Source organism: Lemur catta, chromosome 22, assembly GCF_020740605.2.
Source record: "Lemur catta isolate mLemCat1 chromosome 22, mLemCat1.pri, whole genome shotgun sequence".
Taxonomy (NCBI): Eukaryota; Metazoa; Chordata; class Mammalia; order Primates; family Lemuridae; genus Lemur; species Lemur catta.
In genome coordinates, this window is record NC_059149.1 from 16,206,615 (window position 1) to 16,220,137 (window position 13,523).

The 13,523-nt window shown below is 52.4% G+C and overlaps 1 protein-coding gene across 4 annotated transcripts in view; it reads left to right on the plus strand.

Annotated features, from left to right (window-relative positions):
• The first annotated feature begins 273 nt into the window (after positions 1-273).
• Positions 274-13,523, plus strand: part of PRAG1 (PEAK1 related, kinase-activating pseudokinase 1) — a 47,705-nt gene continuing 34,455 nt past the window's right edge. The window contains exons 1-3 of one of the 4 annotated variants that reach the window (XM_045535347.1): positions 274-342; positions 4,971-5,387; positions 7,315-9,134. In XM_045535347.1, coding sequence (XP_045391303.1) covers positions 5,058-5,387; positions 7,315-9,134 — 2,150 coding nt within the window. In that variant the 5' untranslated portion in view covers positions 274-342; positions 4,971-5,057. Of the gene's footprint in view, positions 343-658; positions 765-1,373; positions 1,425-4,899; positions 5,388-7,314; positions 9,135-13,523 lie in introns of those variants that run through there. The other 3 variants (XM_045535344.1, XM_045535345.1, XM_045535346.1) reach the window with 3 other exon arrangements.

Genomic DNA, 13,523 nt, shown 5'->3' on the forward strand with positions numbered 1-13,523 from the left:
GCAACTTGCAAGAGGCCAGGAGTCCGGGGACTGAGCAGGACCGGGAACCTGCCGTTGGGATTCCCGATCCTGCTCCCTGCGGCGCCACCCTCCACCCAAAGGGTGCAGGAACCGGCAACCTGGGTGCTCCTGCCGCTTTCGGAGCCCACTTTGGAGGACCCCGACCTGGTGATTCCACTCCCGACCCTCACTTCCTCGTTTCCTCCTCCTCCTCCCTCCCCAGGGTCCCGCAGGGCCGGCTCAAGAAGTGATGCAGGGCGCCGGTACCTGCACGTGCACCGCGGTGGAAGGAGCCTGCCACTCCGGAGCTCGCCTTGCAGGCGCGCGCGGGGCCCCCGCCGGGTAGGGGTGCAAGTGGGCGCTGGGCAGGGGTCCGCCCGCGCCAAGTCCGGGGCTGGGGGCGGAGCGTCCGCGGCGGGAGCGGGAGGGAGGCGGCGGCGGGAGGGGACAGGGCCGGGGCGTGGAGTTTGCAGGCGGCCCGGGAGCCGGAGCCCGCGGGGAGGGAGCGGCGGCGCGAGCGGAGCGGCCGGGCGGCGCGGGGACTGCGGAGGTGCGGCGGGCGCGGGGCGGGCGGCGTCACCAGAGGCGGAGGGGGCGGAGCCGCGCTCGCAGCTGCCACCCGGCCGCCGGGCCCAGGCAGACGACACCCGCCCGCGGCCGGGCTCGCAGCGCGCAGACACTCTCCAAACAATGCTCCGCGGCTCCCGGCCGGGCGGCGGGCGGCTGGGCGACCGACGGCGGGGCCGGGGGAGCGCAGCCCCGAGGTAAGCCCGCGACGTTTCCTCCCAATTCCGCAGCTTTTTGTCTGGCCAGGGTGGCCGCCGCGGGGAACCTTCGGGGAGCGCAGCGATCGCCCGGCGGGCGACCCGCGGATCGGCGTCCCCGGGGTGACAGGCGGCCGCCGGGGGAGAGCGCAGCGCCCGCACCGCGTGCGCCCGGGGCCCGGAGGGTGTTTGCGATTCATTCGAGAATCGCGCTCTTTAAATCGGGGAAACTTTCCTTCGAGTTCCGGGAGGGGGACCCGACTGTTGTGATGGTTTCGCTGGGCTTGCTGCTCTGTTCGCGGCCAGAGGCTGTCGCGCTTTGGGGACGGCTTTGACTCGAGAGTATTGTCCGAGGAGCAGAGAGGGGAGGCCGCCTGGCCGCTCGCGCCAGGACGAGGGCGATGGTCTGGGGGCCCGGGGGAGCTCCCACCTCGGCAGCAGCGGGTCTCAGGAGGGAACGAGGTGATGCCCTTTTCCGGAGCCGTGGCTGAGATCTGGAACGCATACTGTGAGCACGGTCTTACCCTTTGCTCGTGCAGCCCTCTCCCCATCCAGGGACACACACACACACACACACACACACACACACACACACACACGCGACCTCTCCACCGGAATGAAGCACACAGCGCCGGCTCCCTGTGTGTCCATTTCTCTCAGGTAAGCCCAGCTAGCCAGCACATGGGTTTGCAGAACCGATAGATAGCAAAGCCCAAAGGTCTAGGGGCGAGGAGTTTTGCAATGTATTCAGTCCAGAGTCAGGTTCAGAAGGTTTCACTGATCACTGGCCTGAACTATCATTAACAACCCCTCTGCCCTTCCCTCCTGGAGAAGGAAATTTGACAGGAAGCCCTAAGGAATGCTACAGTTAATTTGCTCTCCTGGGTTCCTTTGAAACTTGGGTATCCTCCTTATTGGTTAGACTGTACTGGGTGCAAAACCACATTCCTCCTGCAGAGATTAGATTACACAGTATTGGAGAAAGAAAAAAGAAAAGGGAAAAGTAGTGTAAATATCATAATTTAGCCTCTGTGTGTGCCTGTGGGTTCTGGGGGGTGTTAAGGTTGTCACTTAATCCTTTCTGCTTGGCCAACCCCAGGCAGTGGAGTGTGCTGAAATCCGGACACTTTTCATACATATTTCCTTTTTCTGCTGTTGCATTAATTCAATGAGAATATTTTTAGATGAGTATTTTCAGGAATTCTGCCATTTCAGGGTAAGGCATAAGCAACTTCTGATGCTACTACGAGGGGCATTTTGAGCCAGAAATATTTCATTTTATGGATCCGGCCACCCCGATTTGTCAGATTCTTTTTGAAACCGGGTGGGAGTGTATCTGACAGCTTCAGTCTTGCAAATTGTAGCCCCAAATCCAGTGCAGGAGTTTGCAGAGGCAAAGACATTTTATCATGACTTGGATCAGAAAGAATGCTGAGATCTTTTTCTCATCTGACACTGCAGCCTCCCACAGAAATGGGGGGATTTGCATAATTCTGGGGGCCGCCTGCCCTTGGAGGTAAGGAATGTGGGCTGGGAAGTGCCATTCCCAGGCTGTGGAGAGCTGGCACTGCTGAGCTAGGCGAGGCCAGCCTCCTGCTTTGTGGGCGCCACTTGCCTTTTTCATCATCTTTTACTTAAAACAAATAGGAGATAATTCCAGGCACAGAAGCGCAACTGGAAAAAGAGTTTTTTTTTTTTTTTTTTTTGGCTGGACACGGTGGTAAATTCTGTTTGCTGCCACTGAGAAACCAGTTTTAACAGGACGCAGTGAGTCCATGACAGTGGGAAGCCCAGGGCTTCATTGTGTTTTCTTATTCAAGGACTGCCCCTTCAAAACCTCCCAGTCCCTGGTCCCTGGTCCCTGGCAGTTGTGTGGTGAGAGTTGTGTCTAATCATCTGAGAATTTAAGAGCTGAGGATGGGAGCAAAGCGAGCGCTCATAAACTGGCGAGGTGTTCTCCTGGAAGCTTCCTTCCCCCATGTTAGTAATCCGGAGCCCACCACCCTCCCAGGGCTGCACAGAGGTGCGGATGTTAGAAAGTGGGGTCTCTGGCACCAAGCAACACCTCCATGGCAAGTTTGTGTTCTCTGTTGCCTGTTGAGAAAATGAGACGTGGCCACCCAAAACTTCTTCTTTGTGAATCCGTGGTAGCCCCCAAGAAAGTCGTCAGACACCTACATCCTCAGCCTCAGGAGGGGCTGTCAGGAACTTGAGGTGGCCACACAGAGCTGGTTTCCAAGCTGTCCTCTCACATCCCACTGAGGGGACATGGGAGCCTCCGCCTGCCGTAGAGGTGGGCCCTGTAGTGTCTTTTCTGTGGCCAAGAAGACCTAGGCAGCCTTCACCCATCAGCCACCCAGGAAGGGACCGACCCTCCACCCCTGAAGGCCAAAATATTTCCTCCACTTTTTCCTCTTTCCAAAATTTAGTTGCAAGCCTACCGCTCTCTGTAGCCTGAGATTATAAGAGCAAGACAAAATGTGGGTACGCTTTCTGTGCTTGTTGAAGCCCAGTGACCTCTTCTGGAGAACTTGGCAAGGGACGACCCTGCTACTTGGGTGTATTTAGAGAAGAACCTAACTGACAATCGTCTCAAAGAAAGGGATGTGTAAGACCCTAACAATGATTGCTGAAAGACAAACACTTTTTCTTTCCTTCAGAGGATTCATTTAGTTTAAAGATGCAGTGGGCTTCATCCTTAATTTGGGAGGGGAAAGAGGCACAGTTAGCTTCAGCACTTGTTGAATAAGCACCCTTGTCTGTGAGTGTGGGAGGCAAGAAAGACGGCACTTCTCACAAAGACTCTGGAATGATCTCGGGGCTGCCTAGCCCATTCTACCTGGTTAGTCTCGTTGGTAGTTTAGCGAACATCAACCCCAAGCTAATTCTCACGGGAGGATCGTGGAGAGCAAACCCTAAAGAATCCATTCACCTTGGGGTCTTATGGAAGATTTTCTCTGAAACACTCTGCTTATAGGACGTCAGTTCTCTTTTAAAAGGGTAGGAAGAGCCATGAGCAGTAGCAGGCAGATCATGGCAAGCTACTCAGTCTCGTGAACACTGTCGTCAGTTGAGGAGCTGCTAGCAAAGTTGGCTTCTCTTTCCAGAACCACCGACTCTCTGTGTCTATGGACAGCTCTCAGTTCTTGTCTCTGCCATAGTTTCCCCACCTATACAATGGGCATAACAGTTAGACTGGACGTTATTCAAAGTAATTGGTCAATATCTGCAACCCTTTGAGCTCCTGGGTGGTGAACTGACAAGGGAGTGTGGCACATACTGTTTGCAGTTTTACTATCAGAAGCAATGAACTCTTTGAGCAAAGCGATAGCCTTCTCTTCAGTGCTATCCTAGGGAAATAACTACTTGAGAATCTCTTCTCTCTCTTAGAATCTATCCAGCCACGCTTTGACCCTGGCCATGGGGACCATGCCTTTCTCTTCCTACCCTTTTCGCCTTTGGCCTACAGCAGCCAGCTTTGTTGACCTCACCAAGCACAAGATGGAATAATGTATATTAACCAAAAGTAGCAGGAACATTCCCAAGATGCCAGACCTCTCTGCAAGGTTCCTGGACAGGGGGTGCACAGGCCAGCACCCCACTTCTCCTTTTTCTCAACCAATCCCATCTCCACCTGGTTGGAAGCGTGGATTACAATGCCCGTTTCAGGGTCCAGACCTGCCGCCCGTCTCATACATTTCTTGGTCAAAAATTGTGGGTTATCTTCTGGAAGCCATTATTTTTATTTGCTGTATTACTTCACAGTTCTTGTTCCTCGGTGCCAGGGGAGGGGGGTGGTGTCCCAGGCTCTAGACCCCTTGTGGCAGGGAATACATGGATGAAGGACAGGTTTCTCATCTCAAGCCCTATGTGATGTCCTCCCATAACCGCCCAAACATCCTAGCACGTAGGATTGTAGGGGACTGAAATAGACATTTGTCTTTTATGCACTCTTTTCACACAACAGGGCTGTGTTTAGTTTTTACAGCTTCAGATAAGGCCACACCACTAGAGAGTGTCTAAGAGCCTCGTGACAAATGGTTAAGGGCCCTAGAATAAATGGAATCCTAATCTTTACTTTTTCCCCCCTCCTTATCTCCTGTCTCCCCCTCTTCCTCTTCAATCAAATAATCAGACTCTGATTGAGAATATACCCATCCTGCAACAGGGCAGGTCTCTAATCAGGAAAGTGTCCTGCCTTTCCAGGAAGCCACCCTGCGACCCACCTCTGCCTCCTGCAAGACCACGCCAGAGAGCTGGGCGCAAGATGAACCAGCACACTGTCGGCTCAAGATGCACCAGACCCTCCAACTGAACCCCAAGAGCCTGAAAATGTCTGCGTGCAGCGACTTTGTGGAGCACATCTGGAAGCCCGGGTCCTGCAAGAACTGCTTCTGCCTGCGGAGCGACCACCAGCTGGTGGCCGGCCATCCCCAGCCCCGAGCCGGCAGCCTGCCCCCTCCACCACGCCTGCCCCCCAGGCCTGAGCACTGCCGCCTGGAAGATGAAGGTGTGAACAGCTCGCCCTACTCCAAGCCCACCATCGCCGTGAAGCCCACCATGATGAGCTCCGAAACCTCTGATGTGTGGACAGAGGCCAACCTGAGTGCCGAAGTCTCGCAGGTGAGGCTGACTAACCCCTGTGGTATTTTTACAGGGGCTGCTCCTGTTGTAACACTTGGGGACTGGCAGCCAGCCAGGGAGGGCTGTTTTAGCAAGAATCCTGCAGGATGGCTTGCTTTCAGCTTGCCCTGGGATTGCTCTTGCCAGACTGCTGGGATTTGCTGTAGCTGCCCTCCTTTCTCTCTGTCCTTTTTGGCTAAGAACCATTTATCCAGCCCCTCAGCATTCCCCCCTGTGATTTGTGGAGACTGCATGGGACAGATAAAAATGAAGCTTTTTTAAAAGCAGTTTAAAAAAAATTTTGACCATAACTTTAAATACACACACAAGTAGCAATAACTGCATAATGAATCCCCTGCACCAGTACCCTTCAACATGAACTTCAACAACCATCAACTCATGACCAATCTTGTTTCATCTCTTCCCCACCCACCTTCCCCTTCCCTATGGTTTCAAAGCAAACCCCAGATATCACATCATTTCAGTACATATCTTTAAAAGATAAAGTCTTTATAAGAAATATAACCACAATACCATTATGACACTTAAAAATATCAGCGGTAATTTCTTGATATCATCCCATACCCAGCCAGGGTTCATATTTCCAATTTTTTTTGGAAGCTTAGATTTTACCAGCTTAGATTTAGGATCACTAAAAACAGTTCCATGCCTAGAGGCTAGACCATTCTGCTCATCCCATAGGTAACCCTTAGAAAGGTATAATTATTTAGATCAGTGGTCCCCAATCTTTTTGGCACCAGTGACTGGTTTCATGGAAGACAATTTTTTCATGGACCAGGGTGGGGGTGGGGGTGGCCCGGACTGGTCTGTGGCCTGAGGGTTTAGAGGACACAGATTTAGAGGACATGTAGCCCAGGGCTGCTGGCATCGGCTGCTTTTAGACACGTCTAGGAAGCTGTATGGCTAAGACATATTCTAGGAACTGCTTGCTTCCTGTTTGACCCTTTGCCTGTTCTAGTTTTCCTCACCAATGTGGTGAGTGGCTCAGGAAGGCTGTGTGGGCACATGTGAACACAGAGGCCAGTTTTAACTCAGGGGAGGACTCATCGAGGAGGGACATTTGCTGTGCTCACAGTGAGCTCAGTGTCCCCTTCAGGGCTGCTCTGCTGGCTACATCTATTCCCAGGCCATTCTGATCGCCTTCAACCTTCACCCGCGTGAGCCAGGGACTCTTCCAGAGCCATCTGGGAGAGAAGCCAGAGGCAAGCCCTACTTTGATGCTACTTCTAAACGTGGGGGTAGGGAGGACTTCAGATGAGAAGGAGGAGGGAACAGTGACTTCAGTGATGGTATGGCCAGGCCACATCTCTACCCCGTCACAGCCCAACTAGTCCAACCACGTGCACAGGTTGAGGTCACCGCTGCAACTGGGAGAAAGAGTGGCTCTTTGGCGTGACCTGAAGCAAAGCCCAGAAAAAAAGCAAGGAAGCCGGATCCACCCCTAGCCCTCCTGCCCTACCTAGCCCCTCCACCCCCAAGGTGTTTTAAAAACCCTATGACTTTGATCTCTTCAGGAATGTGCTGTGACAGGGTTATCACAAAAGCCACGAACACGAAAAATTAAACAAAACCCCCGATTCTATTTTCCACGCCTGTAGAACAGCATTATTCCACCTGGTAGTTGCAAGCGAGGGAGAAGCAAAATGTTCTTTTTAGAGTTGCTTTTTCTCTTCCTGCCTCACAGACTTCAGCCCAAGGCGCCATGGGTGGGAAGCGCAGCTCAGTCTCGGCAGGACAAATGGCTCCGCGGGGGCCCCGGCTCACAGGCCTGGGGACATCAGAGGGTGGGCGTGTGTGGCTACAGAAGCCGGTCTCCAGTGTCACCGCCCTGCCCTCTCACTTTCTCTCTCTTGCTTTTGTCTCTGACAAGGTCTAACGTAAGTCTTTTCACCTTGGGGCTGTGCAGGTCATCTGGAGACAAGCCCCCGGCAAGCTGCCCCTCCCGAAGCAGGAGGACGTGCCCGTAGTCTACCTGGGCAGTTTCCGCAGCGTGCAGAAGCCCCCCGGCCCCTCTGCCCCCGCCGACGGCAGCGCGCGCTGTCCCCCCGCCTACGCCATGGTCGGCCTGCACCCCCGCGAGGCCCGGGGGGAAAGGACCTTCCCCCCGGTGGGCTTCCCGGATGAGAAGGGCAGGCGAGAAGATAAACCTTCAGTTCCCTACCAAGACCTGCCCTCCGCCCAGGAGAGCTTCCGCCAGAAACTGGCAGCTTTTGCGGGGACGACATCTGGCTGTCACAAGGGCCCCTCTCCTCAGCCCCTTCGGGAGTCCCTGCCCTCGGAGGACGACAGCGATCAAAGGTGCTCGCCCTCCGGGGACAGCGAAGGCGGAGAGTACTGCTCCATCCTGGACTGTTGCCCCGGGAGCCCCGTTGCCATGGACGCCTCCCAGGCAGAGGGCCACCCGGGCAGACGTGGCGGAGGGGACTGCTCCCCGACGTGCTGGGAGCAGGGAACGTGTGCCCGGCCCGCTGAGGATAAGAAGCGGGTTCTAGGCTTCCCCAGGGAGTGCTGTAGCCAGGGCCAGCCTGCCAACCCACCCTGCTTGGGCCCCAAGAAGCCGTCCCTCACCTTGGAGGCTGCCGCCTCTTCCGACGGCCTCTCGTGTGGCAGTGGCAGCAGCAGGGCCAGCAGCCCCTGTGCTCCCCACCTCGAGAGCGATTACTGCTCTCTCGTGAAGGAACCCGCATCAGGGAAACAGCAGGACCCTGGCTGCCACAGGGTGACCTCTAGCAGATGCCTTGGGCTGGCAGGCGAGCCCCAGCCCCCAGCCCACCCCAGGGAGGCTGCGCAGCCTGAACCTATCTATGCCGAGAGCACCAAGAGGAAGAAGGCAGTTCCAGCACCTTCCAGGCCACAGGCTAAAGCAGAACAAGCAGCAGCTGCCCAGGCCCAGGGCCAAGGCCAGGTACGGACGGGTAACAGCGTCTGGTCTCAGAAAACAGCACCTGGCTGGGGCCAGGATAGCCCAGAAGCGGCTCCCCAGGTGGCGGCCACCATCACTGTCATGGCAGCCCACCCAGAGGAGGACCATCGGACCATCTACCTGAGCAGCCCTGACTCTGCAGTGGGGGTGCAGTGGCCACGCGGGCCTGTGAGCCAGGACTCCGAGGGGGGCCCAGAGGAGACTTCAGCCAGGCAGGGGCTGAGCTCCAGGGAAAGCCGTGCTCACGATGGCGGCAGGAACACACCCAAGGGCAGGCCCGCCATTCCCCCCAAGCTGTCCAAGAGCAGCCCTGGAGGGTCCCCGGTGTCACCCTCTGCCTTCCCACTGGCTGACCTCAGTGAGGGGAGTTCTGGTGGCGGTGGTGGTGCCATTGGGCCCCCGCCTGCATCCAGAGGCCCCATTGACCCTGCTTCTTCCTGCCAGACCAATGGTGACCCTGCCCGCTGTCCTCCACCAGCTGTTGCCTCCTCCTCTTTCACCGTGGACCAGAGACGGCCCAGGTTCCAGACGGGCACCTGGAGTCGTCAGTGCCGGATAGAGGAGGAGGAGGAGGTGGAGCAGGAATTGCTGAGTCAAAGCTGGGGAAGAGAGATGAAAAATGGCACCATAGACCATTCACACTCCACGACCTGGCACCGTCTCCACCCCACCGACGGCTCCTCTGGACAGAACAGTAAAGTGGGCACTGGGATGAGCAAATCGGCCTCTTTTGCCTTTGAGTTCCCCAAGGACAGAAGTGGGATTGAGGCATTCTCACCTCCTCCCCCACCCCCAAAATCGAGGTGAGTACCCTGGTCTGTGTGCAACCCTGTTTGGAGGGCAAAGGGCTCTTCCAGAAACCTTTGCCTTTGCTGTCTCTCCCAAAGGCCTTCAGGCCCAGGATCCAGGCCCCAGCATCTGCCCCAGGGCCCTGGTGTCTTTATGTAAATTTCTAAGAGTCCCCCTGCAGCCCTGAGAGAGCAGGAGCTGTAGCTCATTGGTGCTCAGCAACAAGCCTGCTTGGGATTGGCTATTTGGAAGCAATCTTTCCAAGAAGCACCCCTAAGCTGACTCTCTCTTTTGGTGTCCATATTTTTATTATGTGGTACTATTTATTTATTTATTGCCCCCATCTCTGGTGTCTTCAGCAGCCTTTAAAGGAAACCCTAAAAATTTTCAGTTATTTAAACATGCAAAAGAGAGCAAAAGGAGGGTATGCTACAGGATTTGGGGAGACAAACAGGCAGTGCCAAATGTGTGCTCAGTGAACTGTTTGTTACCAGTAAACGATGGTGCTTAGGCCTTGGGGCCAAAAGCAGAAAAGAGGAAGCTTTGTGAGTGGTTAGGAACCCTCAGATGTGGGGTTTTCAAGAAAAAAAATATATAGTTTCATGTTAGCATGCTGAAACTCACAGCTTTCTCAACTGCTTCTCCGCTATCTCCTGCCAGTTTAAAGTACCTTTCAAAGGCTCGAGAAAAATAAATGCCTTTTTTTAAGCTATTGGGTGAGCTGTGCATGGAATTTAAATTCTGGCAAAAAAATTTCTCTGGAGGAGAGCAAAACTGATTCCTATTAGGGAAAGGAGAGACCTGCTGTTTTTCAAAAAATGACAGTCCTTCTCAACAGACTTTCTCTAGTCATGTCATTCCCAGGGGCTCTGTTTCAGCTAATGTGCCTCTAGGTTGATGTTGGAAACAAGGGAATTGACCACAGAGAGAAGCAGCCGTGACACTTGACTTTGAACATCAAGGCTTCTCAGGCTGTGATGTGATCTGGCCTGGGCTTGCTCTCGTGACCACCGCTTTGTTCTGGTATTGCATTGGCCACCCACCATGTGGAATAGACATTTTCCAGGTCCTCAGGTGATTGCAGACTCTCTTTGTCTACAGTTTTAACTCCCAGAATGAACGAAGGCTTCAGCAACTAAGGCAAGCTCCCATTTATGTGGTACTTACTATGGGACCAGGCATGGGTTTAAAGGCTTTAGACATATTAACTCATTTAATCCTCACAACAGTCCTAGGAGGTAGGAATTACCAGCCCCGATTTACAGATGACAGAGCAGAGGTAGACAGTTGAAATAACCTGCCCAAGGTTACAGCCAGACCCGAAGCCAAGCTCCTAAGTCTGTGCTCCTGAACATGCAGGACATCCACGGGCACGGGGTTTGAGCCGGGCATGGGAGAGAAGCATCAGCACTGCCTTCGTCTGCCTCTGTCCGGGGCAGCCTAGTGGAAAGTACAGGCTTTGGTGTTAGAAAATCAAGTTCTAGTCCGTCTCTTTAACTTACAGGCTGAGCAACCTTGAGTGAGCCACTTGCTGTGACTGGGTCTCCACGTTACCCTGCTCTAAAATGGGATGATAATAATGCCTTGCCAGCACCCTGTCATTGAAAGGCTCTAATGAGAGGCCAATGCAGGAGCCAGTGCAGAGGGTAGTTGTGATGTAGGCAAAAGCCACCTGAGCTGTTGATTGTGGCAATGACACCCACCCCCTCTCTCCGGAATGGCATGGCCCCATCCCTATAGGCACGCCACCTGAGCCTTGGAAAAGTAACTAGACTTACTTCTTTAAGAATCACAGGGCTTGCAGAAATCCCAGCAACCATAGCAACATGACTCAGGTAGGGTTTTAATTAGCAGCTGGGTTGAGATCAGAGTGTTTTGGCCCAGTTTGTTATGATAAAACCGTGAGGATTATATACAGCTCAAACTAGGTGGGAATCTTGGAGGTTCTGGGTTTCAGCTCTTAAAAAACAAACAGAACAAAAAACCCCAAAGTTCTTATTTTGGGGACTTTTGGGAGAAAAATCTAGGAAATATAATTAGCCTAAAAGAACACAGAAAAAAGAAAAGAGCATCTTGTACTACTTAAAATAAATCAGACTAGTATATGTGTTCGTTTTGGGGTGCGTTTACATTTTCCAGACATTAGTGACATTATCTTTTGCATCTTCACTTCTCTCCCCTGTGAGGAGATAAGAGGGCAATCTTGGGACTCTCAGGTGACTTTTAATTCTGGAACTCGGTACTTACTGAATTGCTCTGAGGAGGGTGCCAGGAATCCCAGAGTCTTCAAACCCAGCAGGCCAGGGTGTTGGTAAATCAGAGCGTTAGTGGGAACACAGCCCATAATGGATCCAGTACCAATCCCAGTACCCACTGGTAATCATGGCAGGCCGATGTCAGTTTCCAAAATGGAAAAATGGGGAAGGTCTCCTAGCAACGTGCAAGGTCAACTTGATTTCTTCCTGTGGGCCCATCCGTTAAGTGGATCCTAGTTCTAAGGATCAGCTTCATTAAGTGTGTTATATCCACTCAGAACTCCAGAGAAAGGGGTTTCTCCATGCAGGGCAGTGTTCCTTTTCACTTACACAGTGTGGCGGCAGAGACACACCCATCTGCTTTCTTGGGCGATTCTGGAAGAACAGAGAATGATTTTCTGGTTTGCCTAGTGTCCTGTTTATCATCCTGTTTTACAAAACTCACTGTCCTGGAGGAAAAAAAAATAGATGTTAAGAATCAGTTGGCTTTCCCGTGATCCTGTTTTGAATGTTTGGCAGTAGCTTATCTGTCTGAGATATTGTCCTCTGTAATCTCCCGTTCGTGTTCCTGAGAAACCTCTTGCTGTAATGCCACGCGGGACAGGCTCTCCAGGCTCGTTTCAGGTGCTGAACGGTCCTTCTTTGGAGGAGTTTAAGTGCGTGTCCAACCCTCCTCCTGGGCAGGGAAGGCAGGCTCTGGGTCCTTCCTTAGCTGTTGTTGCCAAGGCAACCTTCTCCACCTGCAAAGTCACACTTACTTAGAATGATGGACCCCACAGAGTCTCTGGGTCACCCCTGCCCCAATTTAGGGCAGAATTATAAGAAGAGGACCAACAAGTACTGCTGGGTAGGAAACAAAACAACTGCAGGAAAGAAGTATGGAGTCTTAGTTTGAATGTCATGTTCTAGATTTAAGGCAGTTCGATGAGGACAGCAGTGCTGAGCGAAACAAGATGTGAAAGAACCACATTTCATTCTGCCTTTTATTCCTTTGCAGATGCAAAGCTGGTTTTAGATGAGTCTTGAATGACAAAGTCAATTGAAGGAAAATCACCTGGTTAGTGCAGACAAGCGTTTTCCCAAAAAAACTCCAAATTAGGAGGCTAGGCCTGAACACAGGTAGGCTTGAGAATGGCAGGTGAATAAGAAATAAGACAGGTTGATGTGGTTTCAGTGTCCAAATGGTCTTGGCCCTCGGTGAGGCTAATCAAAAGAAAAGTTTTTCTAAGAAAGTGAGAGATGTTTTTGTTTTAAAGTTATCACTTATGCTCATTTTAATGTTAACTCACTACTTATTAAATTCTCTCTTCCTCGGTGGGGAGGCTGGGAAGCAGATGTTAAGTCTGTCCTTGGGCTTTGACTCACTCTTAAATTCATTCCCTGTGTTGCCTCTTAGAAAGGTAGTGACAGTGTCATAAATAGAGTTCATTTCTGTCCACAGAAGTGGCCACTTGGCCACTCGAACCAAACTGATTTCATTATGTGGTCTTTCCTGTAACATACTCTCTCAGCACGAGCCCCAGGGATGGGCACAGGGTGAGTGACGTGGGTTTTTCTCTCCAGACTCTCATCCAATCCGATGAGAGCTCCAAATGCTTTCTTCTGGAGGCACTTTCTGCTGTAGTGGATTGTAGTGGGGTGGCAACTGCTTACTAGGAAATCCCATAGTCTTGATGCATAATGGCCTTTTCTGTGTAGCACTTTGCAAATCTCTGTTTGTATTAGGAAGCACTGTATGTAGAGAATCTTCTCTATGTTTAGTCTTTTGGACAAAACTTAAGTAGGCTGGAGGTTGAGCTGGTCAGGGGAGGATGAATACTGGGCATACTTCAGTGGGAGAAATTGCTCCCCGTATGGACACAGAGTTTGGCAAACAGAACAAAGCACATGTGTCAACAATGTAAGTTTAGGTTCTGTCTCGTGCCAGGGGAAAATTCATAGTTGGCCTCTTCCCATGAGTTTGTGGCTAGAGCCTGGATACACAGGACACCCAATGATGCCGTTAGCAGTGACTATTGAACTTGAGTCCTAGCTTCCTGTTCTGCAATTTTTTTTTAAAACAAAATCACTGACTTGATTCCCTGGTTCTCATAGAATCTGGATTCTCAACAGATTCTGTGTTCTGTCCAGTAACACAGAGGTAAACTC